This window comes from Ascidia mentula, chromosome 4 (assembly GCF_947561715.1).
Source record: "Ascidia mentula chromosome 4, kaAscMent1.1, whole genome shotgun sequence".
Classification (NCBI taxonomy): domain Eukaryota; kingdom Metazoa; phylum Chordata; class Ascidiacea; order Phlebobranchia; family Ascidiidae; genus Ascidia; species Ascidia mentula.
In genome coordinates this window covers 18,002,327-18,019,773 of record NC_138569.1, presented here as the reverse complement: position 1 = coordinate 18,019,773, position 17,447 = coordinate 18,002,327, and the positions used below count along the sequence as shown (strand labels likewise).

Below are 17,447 nucleotides of genomic sequence, written 5' to 3'. Positions count from 1 at the left end.
ATGCTGGTAAACGTTTCAAACAGTACTCAAACCCTGTACGAGTTCGAAACATTTACCAGCATTATGACGAACAGCATTCTAGCTTTGGTTACTTTATTTAGACTACTTAACTCCAGATACTTTGCACCCAGGTTTATAGTTTATGTGCCACAATTGAGTGATTCGGTCAAATCAGTTTGCCAACGTAAATTTAGGTCTTCAGGCACCAAACATTACGGAGATAAACAGGGTTATACCAAGAAATAGGTAGGAAAATGTAGAGCTACTGCAATCCTACAGTTATTGCATATAAGGCAATAAACCAGTGCATTTATATTCGGACAAATGGTTAACCTCATCGGACAATGGTTTACCACAATTTCCCCCACCATTCTCATCTGTGGGGGGCGGCTACTGTCCTAATATGTGACCAACGAGTGCGTCAGTACTTAGACCGGGGAAATTTTTTTCTTCAATCGCGCAAGTCTGTTTGGTAATAAACCACGTTCAAATTGCCATCGCCACTATGTTAGTTAAAAGTTCTAATTCTGCGCACGAATGTTCCACATATTTATTAGCTCCAAAAGCATCAGATCCCCGCGTGCGTTAAAAGGGTTTTATTAGGAAAATTAGTAAAGAAAGCGAAGCGCGAAATACCCTTGCAAGCAAACGACACACACAAAAGTTTGTACACAGAACAGGGGCGGGTGGGGTTGGGAAAGAAATAACGAACAGCAACAGGCAAAATTTATATAGAAAGAACGAGGCTGAAAGAACACGACAGCAACTTGCAACGGCGCGGATTTAACAGGCGAACTGAGTTGACCTGTCGATTAAAAACAAACATTCGCAGCTGAGACTAATACAAATAGGTAAGAACGGGAACTTCCCCGGTGTGCGAAAGATAACCGCCGAGGAACAGCAGATATTAAAAATAAGTTGGTTAAGGACTTGGAAACCGGACGCACTTTTTTTATGTTTTAGCGCTGAAAGGTACATGCGAGCCGTTCAGGCGGGTAAAATTGCCTACGCGGCTAAGGTATGAAACACCAGATTGTCTTGTAAATTGGATAATCCGGATTGCACAAGGCTTTATACATTGGCACTGCTAATAGTCGGTCTAGATCAACCGACGCCAAAAAAGGACCATTTATCAATCACCACAACTTGCGTTGTGTCCACAATGGAGGTGGCTAACGGCCCACGATGGCCACCAAAATAACTACAAAGGTACGTATGCGCGTGGATCCGCAACAACGAGGACGGGCAGAAGTAGGAGCAGGCACTTTGACGCGGGGCGATTGGCAGCGACGACGTAACATGACAGCGCACGAAGAGGGTAGGATGAGTCAGCAAAAAAATCGCACAAAATTGGGGGCGATGTGAACTTGAGACAAAGCAAAAGCGGTCTGCGCGCCTTCGCATATGGAGAGGTAAAGAGTCCGCTATATGTACTGCAGTAAGAGTGGAGGCGCCATTTTTATGGAGGGCCGTGGCCAACAGCTTATTTGGATTGTCACATGCGCGCAGATCTTCGCGCCCTGCTTTCATTGAAAAAAAAACGGTGAACTTTTTAATGATAAAAAAGAACAAAACTACACAGGTTATGGGAGAGAAGGTTGCAGCAGCAAAAAAATACGTCCAATATCGCCATCGAGTCAATAAACTAACGATTTCCAAACAGGATGTGAAAAACGATACGGCATAAGATAAAATGAACGAACCCGATAAAAACAAAACTGCTCCGCGGTGAATTACTCGCGGGTGATGCTGTTAATCCCACAACTGCTCCTCATCGTCTACATCCACGTTTACATCCTCATCGGAGCTGAGATCCGATTGACGATTGGAAGTCTCCGTTTTCGTCGATTCCTTCTCGCTGTCCGGCATCACAGAACCGCTGTCAACACTCATTTTCTCATCGTCATCCTTCGATAACGTTGCTGTGACGTCACTCTTGTTTGCCTCCGAAGAGGAGTCGCTTTTGTGTGTGGAGCTCGATCCTTCTTCATCTTCGTCGCTGTTGCGTCCCAGGATGTCGCGGATGCTGTGGCCGCTCTTCTTGGCGCGGGATGGTGGGGGTGGAGGTTGGAAGGAAAAGAACGGACGTGGAAGCAGGAATCCTGGTGGAGATATCACGTGACATGAGATGGGCGAAACAAAAGTTTTTATTATTGAAACGTGGCTTTCGTTGAGAGTATCGAGTTACAAAGAAATTGGTTCCCGTTAAAGTTATTGTTTGTGTTGCACCGCTTATTAAAAAGGACAGGCCTTTGGGGTTGAATGAAAACATACTTTGGAGTAGTTTCATTCCAAGCCAATACAGTGAGAAACCACCTCTTTCAAGGTATTTTTTGATAAGCATATCTGGTGTATAACAAGTTAGGACGTATAACGCCAACGTTTAACTACTTATCTCACCGCTGCTGAATCACATACTAGTCACATACCTGGTGATGAGTTCGGGTAGGGGAAGCTGAACGCGGACGGCGACTTCGCAATTGTGGATGGAGAGTTGAGGGACAGAGAAATGCCGAATTTCTCGCTCACCGCGTCACTTTCATCCTGCTGGAGGAAAAATAAGGTTTAGATTTTTTGGTATCACAGCTTCCAGCAGTTTTAAATACAGGAATGTTTTCTGGCGTTTTCACGTGTACGTTGCGTGGGTGATGTTTAATGTCACTTCGACGCCATAGTTAGCAACAAAAATCCCAGAAAATCAGGATTGTAGTTTTGTTAAATACGATAATTTAAAAACAAGTTATAGTGGAATTTAACTGTGATATACTATAAACGTTTTTGCAATCACTTTCCACCGAAGCACAGGGAAGCCTGAAGTTCCTTAACTTGCACCATAGGCAAAGATTACTCAATTGGCACCGAAGACGGAAGTTTCGAGGCGTTTAAGGAAAGATACGGGACCATTAATAATAACATACAGTGCCACGAGCTACGCATTGTTCTGAAGGATTGATACTGGGCAAGTCACGGGTTCCTTCCAAGGCAACGCTCGCATAACAATGATGGGAAAAGACAAAAATAGGGGCATGTGCTTTCTAAAGCCCTTTCCTCACAATAGATAATGATGCATGCGGAAAAACTATCAACATCCGTGTCCGATTACTCATGAGTAAAACGCATAAATCCAAATAACTGGACATCATATAAAATACTTCATTTAGTTTGTTTGTTTGCAATGATCTGGTAAAGGATCTTGCTTGAAAAACACACTGATGTGTTGTAAATTTTTTAGAATTATGCTGAAGACTTTGGTCTTGTTTTACAGTTTTGCGTTTTTGGTTGTTTTGTCTGTGGGGAGAGTTGGAAAAATGCCAAGCAATGTAAATAGACATCAATTTTAGGTGAATTTAACATGAATCATTCAAACTCAAGATCGGAGAACCAGAATCAAAGTCAAGCCCACTTTCGCTAAACTCACAACTTTCACTCACTGATTATCACAAGCTTACCAGGTATCTTAGTTTGGGGGGTTTCCCAGAGGGCGCCGGCTCCAATGAGAGTTTGCGCGCCGAAGTTGAGCTTTTGCATTCCTTGACATCTTTGTACGTTTCCTCTGTGGAAGCCTTCGAGTCGGCATCGTCCGATCGACTCCTCTCGCTTTTCAATTCGCCGTCTCTGCCGCCTTCTGACTTGATAATCTTCGAGTTGCAGCCGTTGTCCGAGATGCTGCTGCGAGTAAATGGGGTTTATTAGTTAAACCCAATACACCTTTTAACGTTTCGAGGTTATTACAATGGAGTTACGTGGTAACATTACTAGCAAAATCCCCTTGCTATTTTATCAAAAATCTGCTCACAACTAAATCCTAAACGCGTCCCAGTACCTTCGCTTCCTGCTGAGAGGTGGTTTCTGCAGTTTCAGTACCCCCGGCGTGTGACCGTTCTCCGCATGACGATAAGCTCCAGGGGAAAGCAGCATGGATGGGGTATGTGGGGTTCCCGGTGTGTGCGGCGTGAGAAACCCGTTCGTTGCCTTTGATTCCGTGGTGGACGACTTGGGCACGGGCGGCATGTCACTCGCTTTTGCGCCGTCAGATTCTTTCCTGCACGAGATGGGGGAACATTAACTCTTTGGAAACACGCACGGGCAGCGAATTCGACACCGCGGGTTACTTAAGTTGCAAAGTGCCGTGCAAGACGGGTGAAGCGGGGAGGCACGCGCTAATTCAGATAGACCCTGAAGCACAAGGTCACTCAAGGTCGCCTTAAACCCTTGTTGGGGATTTCGCTTGACGTATTATACGGTACATCTTCGAATTTTTAAAGCAGGTGCGCTTTTCGCATGTTATTGTATTGGAGAGTGATTATCACAGAAGCGAGAGGTAAATGACGTATGTTGTCCTGCCACCTGTTAGTAAGCTTGAAGCATGCGCGCAGCAAAAAAGGTCGTTTAAGCTTATTTTGCGTCATGGGGTGTTATAGGCAATAACAGATGATGGACAAAAACGCACGATTTCAGTAATTTAAAACGAGAAAAAAATTTTTGAAGTCAACAAACCGCGCCTCGGTTGCATTCTAACAACCATCGGCACGTCGTCCGTTCAGCAAGAAAAAAAAAACAGTTTCGCCTCGCGAAGGGTGTTTACACCACGCAAACCGCAAAAAAGCGAAACCTACCCGTGGTAAGCCTTGATGTCGTCGACGTCGAACGAGAAGAAGTGTCGACGGCGGTTCGGGTTCAACAGGCCAGGGCTGGCTGTCTGCACGGGGCTGAAAGTGGGCGAGAAGGTGGGGCTGGGAACGTAGTTGATATATGTAGGTGTGGTTGGTAGGGATCCCGGGTAAAGTGGAAGTGGGAAGCGGAACCCAGTGGATGCGGCGATACCCGACGCCGTGGCGCCCGCCTGCGCGCTGGGGCTGTCTGTAGATAAACATAGGTACGGTTGAAACGAGGCTATTTTATGTATTGAATCCCTCAGGATTTGGTTTTCCGACGACTGTTCGCTACTTTTGTTTGGCTTCTTGCGACATGGACTACGTTTAGCATACATACGCAATATGAACGAGCTGATACAATGTTAATTAGATATAGCTTTGAGCCAAAGTCTGACCTCCCAAACCAACGCGCCACGTCATTTTCATGGCTCATGCTATTACATTTAAACTTTTGCGTCACAAAATTGTACATTTTTTTGTGTTTTTGTGATGTGAAATGCAGTTATTGTACTTCAACAAATCATAGTAAAAACTTATATCCAAAAGGAAATTTTAACATAATTCAACGTACTTGGCACTTGTGAAAGCAAAGCAGCGACACCTGGTGGCATAACACGGTGCCTGTAATGGCCCGGAATCACTGAAGGGTGACACCTGTATCGAACAGGGCCCACTAGTGGACTGATTGGAGCTGCCATGATCCTAGCCATATCCTCGCTCTCAGAGGTTGCGAGTGATTCTTCGCTCCCATCGCTCACTGAACCGCGAAGGAGGCGTGCAGCTGCTGTAGGAAGTAATACACCATTGATTCTCGTGTAAGATAGTATTGTAATATACAAGATTTACAAATAAACAAAAAAAAACAATGGGAGATAATGATACAATGAAAAAAAATTTTTCAATACAATTAAGGTAGGTCTTTTTTGGTAGCTACATTGCGCTTACCAAGTCTTTGAGGTGCAACAGCTACAGGTGATGGTAGTGGGGATTCTTGCAGACCACCGAATACATCGTCTTTATTGTCAGTTCTTGCACTTACATCTGATAAATTCAACAAATCAATTTGACAGTTAGGGCATGGCAAAAAATAGGCTGCATCAATTAATTAGAAAATCAATTCTGATTTCAAAAAAATGTAAATTCAAACAGAAAACAACAGACAAAAAAATAACAATTAGAAAATTACTTTGTCTCGCTGCTGCTCCTGAAAGCAGTAATGATTGCTGTTGATGTGCCCTCCTTGTCAAATCTGCCATGTGGGCTGTCATCACTGCGGCAGCTGCACTGCCTTGAGACATCTGGAATACAAGGAATGAACCAATTAAATAGCACCTCAAAACAATAGACAACACAGCAACCAGATTGGTTTATTGTTGGTTGTCGATCACAACTGAAAACCACCATTTTGATGACATTTGGTCTGTCCAGGATAAAAAAAACTAGGTGTTTCAAAATTTACCATCAAGGAGTGACAATATATGTAAAAATATTTAATTGACAAGCAGTAGTGATAAAACATAAGACTTTTACATATTTCATTTGACCTAGTCTGGTATGTTTCTTAACAGTAAAAAATAAAGTAAACGTTTCCTGTTGATGTAAAATAAGTACAAAAAATAAGCTTAGGTCTGGTCACTGCACGAAAAACCCCACCTGGTGATTATGGTGTGGCAAAGGCGGAGTAAGCCCTATTGGTGCTGCTAATTCCCTGAAGTTGAATTGGTAAGTGAACCGCTTGCCCTTGGTTTTGTATAGAATGCGTTTGTTGTAGTAGTATCTGGGAGTCATAAAAAAGGTTATGAATAAGCCCAATGAAGCAGGAAGTGCCTGAAAATAGCCCAAGGGCTATGTCAATATACAGTACAAGAGTGGAGACACAATCTCCTTACTGACGCTCAAAAGGAAAACTGAACAAACAGACAAAGCATAATAAAACCAATTTTAGGAATGTTTGTCAAACACAATTATCTTTCTTACAAAAGTGTGTGCCAAGCTAAGCCTTAAGCAAAAGCTATTTCTTTGAGATATACCTTAATGCCCGACTGAGCTTATCATAATTCATGTGGGGCTTGCACTTTCTCATACCCCACAGCTTGGCCACCTCGTCCGGGTCTTTAATGACAAATTCGCCGTATTCTCCTTGCCATGCAATGATATCCTGTCAAAGATTTACAATTTGTTTGTTTATGTTGCACAACATGTTCTTGTCTTTTTATGAATACCATAAATTTGATCAATAACTCACTAACAACAGGCTTTAAATGAGGAGTAAACATACCTGGTATTGTTCATCTTGTAGTAGTTCTAAGATGAAATGCCACAATTGAACTTGTCGGCTTCCAGGAGCAGATTCTGATTTAAATGCCCATTCTGGAATTGTCTGGTTATTGCCTAGAAGAATAATTACAATCTGTTTATCCAATACAACAAATTAAAGCTTTAAAGCATATTGGCAGCTAACTTCAGTAGTACTTTACAACAATGTTTATGTATGATATATTAACCATTTTAAAAAGTAAGCTTTCAACGACTCAAAAAGTAAACTTTCAACGACTTTTCACAGCACCGACTAGGTTAAGTGTTTCTAATAAAGTTTTAAAACCAAAATTTAAACTAAAACTTATTTATTTAAAAAAAATTAATTCAACAGCAAAAATACAAAATTCACTGGCATACTGTAAACAATAGTTTTCAAATAAAACAAAGAAAGGTAGATTCAAATTTGCTTACCTCCCCTCCAAACATTAGATCCTGGGGGCCTTTTATTTACTGGGTCCACATAAGCACAATGCATTTTCAGCATCGGATTTGTTTTGGTGAACTTTTTCTCTATTGATTATGTCGATAATGTTTTGGATACAGGGTCACCACATTACATCTAAGATAGAATGTTATCTGTTCAACAGTCAGTAACCTATTAATTTGTAGATCTGAAAATACAAAAGTATATTAGGTAAACCAAATCTCTACGAACCATTCTGTATAGTGCAACATTCCAGAAAATGGCGGACAAGAGGTTGTACAGAACTAAATGACATAATTTGGTATAATGACACAATAACACTTTCCAAAAGTGAACTAGACTAACACAATACCAACAGCCACCATCTAGTCCATCACAACCCAAAACTTTTGAATTTAAGCTGACAGAAAAACAAATAAACATCTTCAGGATGGATGGTCTAGTTAACATGTACTTCCAAAAGCGAAACCGTGCACCAAGTCATTGTTTCAGTTTAGTCAACACCTGCATACTCCATTGTGCATCAATTGTGATCCAGGGGCGTAGGCATTTAATTCCAGTTTCGTCCTTGATATGCGTCAGCACATTTACATCCATCAAGCAACACCGGGTGTCCCTCATTGTTATGGGAAAGGATTCCCGGGCTTTCCCGGTTGCAAATCCCGGAAACTTGCGGTTTTTAGCCGCCGATTCCCTGCATTACAATCGTTGTTGCAACTATAACGTCTGTCCGAAGGCAACGAGGTTTCGCGCTCGATTGACCGCGGGTAAAGCACGCGGCACCCAATTTGGCACCAGTGACAGACAACTGCGCGTGACGATAGGCCCGAGACGCTTGCTCGCGTGGGCGAACCTGATACCAGTTAATGAAATCGGTGCTGGTGAATAGCGTGGATCGCCCAATCGCTGTCTGATATCGCACCGCGACCCTTTTCATAGCGGGAGAAAACGAACCGCCGCAGCAGGCGAGCGGGGTTTAGTACGAAGCTCGCGCGCCTTGTGTACAAACAAGTCCTGTTTCCCTTGGCGCTATCAACGCGGGCGAACTGGATATGTGCCGGTTTCCTAGTCCTCATTGCTGGAGCGCCCTAACCTTATTTCCAAGCGACCCCGATTTCCGAATGCCTGCAACGGCTCGCGGCGCTGCGGGATGTGGCAACACTATAGGGCCCGGCGCGACCTCGTCCAGTGTTTGTTTATCTCCGATACGGGTCGAATTACTATTGTAGATCAGCTCTGGCCACTCCGGCAGGCAAATTTCCCACACCCCCGCTGATAAAATTGATACCCTAACGCGTGGCTACGGAACATATTTACACTGGCCCGATTGGTGATTGGAAAACTGTATAGCTTTGCTTCCTCTTAGAAATTTAAGGCTAGTCATATACGTCAAAGGCCAATTTCGTCTTGGTGACTCCGAGTCATCATTCATCCGTATCAACACAAAGATTGGAATGCGGCCGGAAACTTGCCTGGGTTTCGTTTGCGCAAGGCGTGTTAGCGGGGTTTCCTGTGTGCTCCTGGTCTTCCTTTCCACCAATGCCGAAAATCGAACCATCCAAACGATTTAGACAAGGTTTGCGAACATTTCTCCCATAATACTTCAGGCGCTTTCAAACACAGTGTGGACCAAAAGAATCGAATTCGCCACGTCGCTCGTAGCATGAAGTAAATACACCCAAACCTTTGGAGAAAATCATTTTGGGTTTCTATTGCTTATCTTGCCATGTGCTTGCCTTCATAATTGTTAAGAGGCCTTCAAACGTAGCGGGATTTCGAACAAATACACGGATCTATTTTAATCGAACAAGGCGGCGGAAAAGTCGACACACGCGTCGCCATCGTGTCGTTGCCGGTATCGCTGGCAGAGCAGTTGAAAGCTATCTACCGATGAATCGTCTTGTTTGAGTACATTATCGCGGCCGCTTGCCTTCCAACCAAAATAGCACGCTACGCTGGCAACATCAAAAGACGCATGGCGACCGAGACTGTAACCGACTTTACAGTTAGCGCTGGGGGCTGACAGCCTGAAATCGTGCGCGGCCGAGCACAAAAGACACAGAAGTGACTCAACACAAGGACAAAAAGCGGTCGGACAAGAGGAAGGGCAAACAGAGATGGCGTGGCGCGGAAGCTTCAGGCGTTTGGTCAACAGCGCAAGAATGAGGTGGCCTCCTCTCGAAACCGTCCCTGGCCTCTTTGTCACTTCCCACTTCCTCGTGTTGCGACATATTGCATGGAAGGGAAGGCTCTGCCACTCTCTGCCAACACCCCTCAACACTGCGAAGGCGAATACTTCCAAACACTGACACGTAATGCAAAATTCCAGCGACGCTATTTCTCTAGTGGGAATGCTACATCTTGGCTCGCCTTAATTGATCACTCGATGCAATACGAGAAGAACCAAATCAAGCTGGCCATCGTAAACGGGCCGGCGGGCCCTCAATAGCAGCAGATCAAACACTGTTAAGCGTCAATCGCGACAGATAGCGGCGTGGCGAGAGACAACAAAGAGCCGACCGCGGACGCAAGGGAGAAATGGGTCAAGACGAGGACGAACGAGCGCTTTTATGAGTGCTGGCAACGTTGTTGTCTTTCCAACGAGCAGGGGCCTTGCGCTGGCGAAAGCAAACAGGCAAGTGTCGAGAATTCATTTGGGTCTCGTGTGAACTTTGAACGCCCCACATTTTCGTGACTGGAATGTCCGACGTGGGGCGTTGTTGTGTTTGTCGTCGTGACAAATTGCGCGATGCGCAGAACTGATGTTCACCTGAAACAAGCGAAGACATTTTGCACTTGACCAGTTAATAAAACACATGTCTTTTACAACAAGGCAGTATAGCCCTACAAACAACTGCACGAAGGGTATGCTGTTGTTTGTTTGATGAATTGTGCAATTTGGGGTAATATTTAACAAATCCGAACTAAACACCTCATTCCACAACGCGGTCTTCTCCCTACTTGTATTGGCGAGGGTTCAAGACCGCAGGAACAGCAGCGGTTTTTGTGTCTTCTTGTATCATACCTAGGAAACCTGCGGTTGCGCCATCTTGGAAGCAGCCGCAATCAATTTCAACAGCCGCTCGCAAACACATCGTTGTACGTGCGCAAACAATATGAACCAAGAACGCACGCGGGAAGGAAAGCAGATGTCGGCTGGCGTAAACAGTGTCGAACAATTAAAGCACCTTGTATAACTCGTGCATGTCAACGGAAAGTGGCTAAAGGGCACAGGGTTAGCAAGAACACTGGAAAACCCCACTGTGGCGTTGAAGAGACTCCTTCAAAACCTCCAACAATTCTAAGTTTGCTGCACACATGACACGACTAAGTGCAAAACAGAACACTGTGTTTCATTTTCTGTGAGTAGGTAATTCGTACAAACTGCACCATTGGCAAAAATATTAGCTTAACGATAACTGAACAACTGTGATAGGCAAATAGTAAAGCTGTGAAACCATACACTGTTCTGCGCGCCTGGAACAGCTTCCACACATCATACAACTTTTGCGTGGCCTCTCATTAACATTTACCTCGCAACTGGAACTGACCACACGCTTCTAACGGTTCCCCATTTGCGTGCAAGTAAAAGTAGTGTACAATCGTGTAGGCGGCACGGCGCAGACTTGGCTTCTCGGAAAGGGATTATAAACTGAACACGCGCCCGGCCCATGACAGAGTCCAGCATGATGATCCCACAACCATACCAGCAGCAACTCGTAAGCCTTTTTCTCTGCCTTGCAGTTGCAGGAGACACCGCGACAGGCGTTGAAGAATGCGCGCGCAATCAATTGGCTGTCGATGTCAAGAAAAGTAAACAGACTGATACAAGGCGTTTGGCAAGTGCACAGGTGGTCGACTGACTTTACGCCGTGAATATGCGTCCTTATGGGATGCCTTTGCGTCCGGCACCTGTGGGCCTCGCGCCTACAACACGGTCATGTGACAATGGGGTACAATGGTTGTTTGATTGCGCATTCATTACATCAGAGCCAAGTAGTAATTCTGTAATGAGTAAAATGAACAACTTTACTATAGCTGAAAGGTGTGAAGCCAAAACAACGATTTCAATTTCCTAAAATCTAAAAATAAGATTTCTGGTAAGTAAAAAAATTTTATCTTTCGATTACGAAATCAGCGAACAAGCAACAATCCTCGGTCATTTCCAGACGCGCGCTTATTGTGCGGAAGAATTGTCTCGCGGCGGCGGCGACGTTCGGTCGTGAGTTCGTGAACTCGGCGGTAATGGGTGTTATTGCAGGGACGCGTTGTACCGTCGTCATACAAAACGCTAATCGATGGCGTATTATGTGACGACCGCGACGGTCAAGGGGGCCCGCATGAAGAACTGGGGGAAATGAATCTTTCCGCGAGTAGCTCGTAAATACGAAGAGGTGCTCGCTCTAGTGTCGGAAACGATACAGCGAGGTGCACATGACCGCCTCGAGAGGTCGGTGCAAGGGGTATGAAGCTCGGTGATACGCGCAATGCGTAAAATTGTTGATCAATCTCTGAGCATGTCCATATTTGGCTGATTGGTCGTTTCTATTTCGTTTTTGCTATTTGGTCATTCTCTTTTGCTAGTTTTGCATTGGCGGAGCTCGTTGCCACCGTATAATTTATAACATCTTGGTCATGTAATTTGCGCATGGACTGCCTAAAATTACATCACAACACTTTTGGGGCTCCAATTCAACAGCATGACAGAACAATGACCGAGTTGCTGGCAAAACGACCCAAAATCTGCACTTTGCAGACAAAAGCACAACACAAAGCCGAATCTGCCAGCCGCCACAGCAGACCTCAGCCCTTCACAGGGAGCCGCCGACAGAAGGGCACCAACGCTGAGGGGTCGCCGACAAACACTGTAAGACTGGTTACCAGTTAACGCTGCTTTGTATCGGTCCATGCAATGCGATAGCATGCATAAAGCTTGTAACTGGAAACGGTGTGTCCGCGCGTTCGAGATTCAGAAATCTCATGCGTGACATTCCTGAGGCGACCTGCACTCGTACGCCCTTAATGCGAATCGAAATGCAACGAAAACAAGTTTGTTTTGAATACGAAAGGCTTTTGTGCTATCGTAAGAGCGTCGATCGGTTTGCAAGTAAGCTACGGCTTACGAGGGGAACACAACACGACGCTGTTTTTTACCAAAAAAATTCAAAACAGGTTTAACTCAAGTGCTAAACCTTTCGCCACGAATCTCAATTAAATCGTATCGAATACTGCCAGTCAATCAACAGGCCACAAGCGTTAGATTGCCCGTCTTAAACGCAAATATCGGCCCACACGCAATCCAGTCCACACAAGACGTTTATAAAACAACACGCGGTTACGGCCTTTGCCAGTCCATGCGCCCGGTCGGTCGCCAACCACGCCACAGACCAAGTTGATCGACAGAATCGACACGACGTCACCGTTAATAATACGCTTCGGCGATAGATACAGACGTGAAGGAATTTATACAGCGATATTTGGCAGCGTCTCACGCCCAGGAGCATCTATTTCGATTCACGCCGCTTAAGCTCGCTTGAGCACAATCGTGCCGCTGCTACATCTAAAATGCCAAGCGAGGTTGTGGCCTAATGTCGTTCGCAAGGAGTGGATGAAGGTTTAAGCGATCAACGGGTCCTGGGCGAGCTTTGTTGGTGAGCGTTTACTTACAGTTCCCCTCTCATGGGAGGGTTTAAACCCGATCGGCGCCACACAAATATATTTAAGGGACGATGACCATTAGTGCAACTTTGACACGTCATTTGTTTACTCACTGATGCTGACGCCAATCTTATGAAAACGATAGAACTTCATCCTTAACATGTGTGAGCAAACCATCACGAAACAAGGTGTAAGGCAACACAGATTCTCATAAGGAGTCGCGAAATAACGTCACCAGTATTAATTGCTTGGGCGACAGACGCACTTTTAAAGTTTCCAGCTAACGCTACGAAAGGTATTCGGGCGCCTCAGGCTCCAGTGAATCACAGAAATTCGTCGCTTACACGAAAATTGCTGTTTCCCGTTCCTAAGCCACCCCCGAAAACATTATACACGCACTAGCAACCTTCAGGAAACCGCGACAAATCGCCGAGGGCTCAGGTGCTGGTAATTGTCTCCTTAACATAACAGCCACCTGGAAGCCTGAGAGACAAGAAAATTGGGAGGTGCGTCTTGGATCGCGTGGTCAATTAATACGCGACCGCGCGTTTGTTGGTTTCGAAAACAATCACAGCCTAGGCCCATTGGATCGATCGCCAACCTACGTTCGGTGCTGTGTTATTGAACTTGATGTCGCAAAACAACCGCCTTCGCTGTTCGGAATTTTCGTCGGGCCCCAATTATGCCTGTCGAGATGTGCCACGACATGCAATCACGCCCAATTTTCAACAATTACACTGAGAATGTAGCGCGAAAAAGACGCGCGCCTCTGGGCGAAAGATTTCGCCGGGCAATCCCCGCTAACCCAATGAAAGCGGGAATCCGGTGCAGGAGGGAAGGCGATTATATCCACCCCGGTGCCGATCAAACTGCTTGTGAACAGATTAGGGAGCGTTTAGAGATGGCGAGATGGCAGCTATTGCGGATTAACAACGAAAGGTGCGAAAAGGACTGCGGTTAATGCCGGATGAAAACAATAGGATTCGAAACGGATCATGGCGCTCGTTGACGAGATTTAGGTCCGCTCAAATATCCCAATCACTGTTCATTACAAACGATCTCATTAAATTGCGGAATTCGGGACGAATGGAAAGGGGATTAATGCAATCAACTCAGAATTTTTTTGAACCGGTGTTATTTTCATTAACGGTTGAATAGCCGCACGTACACAGCAGGTTACAGGGATTGTTACGAGTTATTTTCTTTTCAAGCATGTTTTTTTAACTCTGTTATAGGCTATTACTGTTCGACAAATAAGTAGGCAAACACAGAACCTAAAATGTATCTAAGAAATACCAATGTTTTTTATATCATAGTAAAGTATCACTAAACAGTAGAATAATTTTTTGCCATCAAAATACAAGTGACGCCACTTTACCATACTGTTGAGATTTGGACGATGCGCAAATACTTATACTTCAGCAACACGTCATCCAATATTTCAAAACAAATACATTTGTATACGATACGGTCTAACACTCTAAACAAGACACTCAACAAAGTTATCAACAGCCTAACACGTAAATACAGATAACAGGACAAATAATGGTATCGCACCTGCTTACAGAATAAGTGTACTTCGACGATCCAAGAAACCTCCTCAGTATAAGCTTTACTGTCCTATGAGCCGAAACAAGCGATTGTTTCCCATACTAATTCACAGCACATATGTCTGGTTAACAATTATACCTGGCCTTTCCTTCCCTTAAGAGTTCCGCATATCACGATGTTTGCCATTTTCCGAACAGACGCGTTTGTGAGCGACCTATTATTATCCATTTAATGCGCGCGCCGCCAGCGCCTTGCAGCGCCCCGGGCGATGCACTGGCCTTCTTTGTTTTTGTTGCGGCGGCCTATCGTTTGCAAAGAACCCATCTGGTCTAGACTTTTGCCGGCACGTTTTGATAGCGTTCCATTAAACTTTATGGATTGCGCACACAGGGGGACTCGTAAACATCGCAGATTGAGCGGGAACACCTGATTGTTTGCCACCTGTGCTCAGAGATACCCAGACTGACTCACGCAACTCCCCTGCTTACGCCCTCTCAGTGAGTCCTTGAATATGAGCGCTTGGGAGTGTGTTGCATCTCCATACAAAACACGGAGAAGAAGGCTAGGCTGAAAAATCTGCCGAGGTTTCTTCTGTTGCGAAAGCAGGTGAAACGTGGGCCGTCGGTAGGAATGATTGGCGGTTGTACGACCCGCGCTCATTAAATCCGACACAACAACTTGACATGGCCGTTCCAACAAGGAACGCCAATCGAGTGGCGCCGCTCGCAAGAGGAAAAACACGCCACTTCCAAGAAAACCAAAGTCCGCTTCGAGACAAAGAGAGCGGTATTCCGGGCAACTGGGATACCATCCGAGGACTATCCGGCGGCTTAATCGCGTTGGCATGACGACATAAGACAACGATTGTATGTTTTGATGTCCCGCCAATACACACAAACTCGGGTTTATGATGCCTGTGATTTGTCTACAGCAGATACACCGCGATGCGACGAAAGATAAGAAAGGTAGACCTCTTTTAAACCAGCTTTAAACATTTTGATAAGCCTGAAAGGGCGTAAATGGTGTTCCAGGTCCGCCAACCCCAAGGCGAGGCGACGAAAGGTAACACAATGGCAGAAGGCATATACGGGAGACGACAAGCGTGAGGCACTTCTCCTACGCGGCTTAAAATATCGCTATTACGGTCAAAGGCGCGCCTTTGTCAGTTTTATTGCCAAAAAAGGCACACGGAACCAAAAACCTCAGGAATTCCTCCAGCGCGCACGACCAAAAACCCGACATTGAGCTCCGTGGCAGTGGGTCGGGTTAATGACAAAACCGAAACGGGGAAGACGCAGTTCGTTACGCCTAAACGACCAATGGCAATTTAAAAATAACACAACTGAAAATCTTCGGCACACTCGAACGCTAAAATTTTCCCACTTTATTGTAAATAAATTGGCATTATCAGATTTAGGTATTCCACTAACTAAACAAACCAGTAAGAACATAACGCCTTTTAGTTCACTTCCATTTTTCTATTGTTCTATAAAGGCAGACTCTCCATGTAAACAAATGCAAACGAAACCACTGTTACAATCAAAAGAACATGATTGAGGACAACGCAATATATGTCCACCATTCAGGGCTCGGAAATCGCGTGGGGCCATAACAACTCGACGTCCGCAATCTTTTCCCACAGTGCTCCTATTCAGTCCCATCCATGTTTGTGGTAGTTAACTGAAGCATCGCATTACACCAAAGCCTTCCTGCTCCCAAGGCGTCCAAATCGTCGGAGCAACGCAGGTCATACGCATTCAGGGTGAAATTATACCACTTTCTGAGCACGTTTCGCCCATAAAATTGCATCAATCGCCACTTCTCCCTATTAATAACTACCACGAGGCGACAAAAATTTGACTGCATGGACGTAGACCTGACATGAATACGGCTAAGTTTAGGCTCCCATGCAAACTTTTTTCAACACATTAAAAACGGGCTGGATGACGCGCGACTGTCGTACATACATTGTTTAGAACCGACATCAGCGCGTACGTTGTTATTGGCGCGCAATGCATAGAGTTCCGCTGTAGGCGGCGTAGTGAAGCGGACGTCCACGTCAGTTGCTCGCACATCCCACAACGCATCACATTCAAACATATCCTAAAAACAACGTGTTGCCCAAGTCCACAATGGTAACAACAAAACACTGGGAAGGAAGCTATCCTGGCGAAATCACTAAGCCCCGAGCCGTGTTGATGCCAACTTCCTGTCTGGCGCTTGTCGATGTCTGGGAAGCATCGGTAATCTAACACAAAGCAAGGGACGGCCATGTACCGTTGTCGTTTCCGAATGCATTTTCGGCGTGTTGTGGCACTCGCGGATGTATTATCACGAGTTGGTCACATGCGTACCACCTCACGCCTTCTACGACAAATAATGTTTGTCATTCAAGCGGGGAAGTGGCTGATTGGTAGGAGACGCCAGGTGCATCTGCCTTGCCAATGAGCGCCAGAATTGATTCTCAAACCAGCGGCGCGGCCAATGCCTTAATTTGCGATGGCAATGGATTGCTTCCTAACGACTTGCAAATGCAGCGGTATTTGGTGTTGATCAGTGTGCGTGCATCTTTGGTTTGGCACATTGCACTGAATTGGCACTCTACAATGCCTTTCAAATTTGAAACACAACTTAATTACAAACATAGATGGTTTCAAATAGTGGGCAACCTGGGATGATGGGTAGACAGCACAACAAAGCTTTTCCATGTTTTTTCAGACACCATTTGTTTTCAGTATTTCAAGGAAACCAAAAACTTATTTAAATGCAAAAGTTTATTAATTACAAAAAACTAAAATATTTATCATACACACACAAAGTGATTTCTTGCAATAGGTGAC

The 17,447-nt window shown here is 45.0% G+C and overlaps 1 protein-coding gene across 2 annotated transcripts; it reads right to left on the bottom strand.

The window, feature by feature from the left end:
• Nucleotides 1-547: 547 nt before the first annotated feature.
• Nucleotides 548-7,581, bottom strand: LOC145899312 (uncharacterized). 2 transcript variants are annotated; one of them, XM_082988053.1, is made up of 12 exons: nt 7,386-7,581; nt 6,934-7,046; nt 6,686-6,813; nt 6,309-6,432; nt 5,842-5,953; nt 5,601-5,696; nt 5,227-5,439; nt 4,617-4,860; nt 3,824-4,042; nt 3,450-3,669; nt 2,430-2,547; nt 548-2,102 (listed from the first exon to the last, which is right to left on the bottom strand). In XM_082988053.1, the coding sequence occupies exons 1-12, from the start codon at nt 7,456-7,458 to the stop codon at nt 1,753-1,755; spliced, it is 2,010 nt and encodes a 669-aa protein (XP_082844179.1). In that variant the 5' UTR covers nt 7,459-7,581; the 3' UTR covers nt 548-1,752. The 2 variants fall into 2 exon arrangements, with proteins under 2 accessions (XP_082844179.1, XP_082844180.1); XM_082988054.1 differs by having other exon boundaries at nt 3,450-3,666.
• Between the last annotated feature and the right edge of the window lie 9,866 nt (nt 7,582-17,447).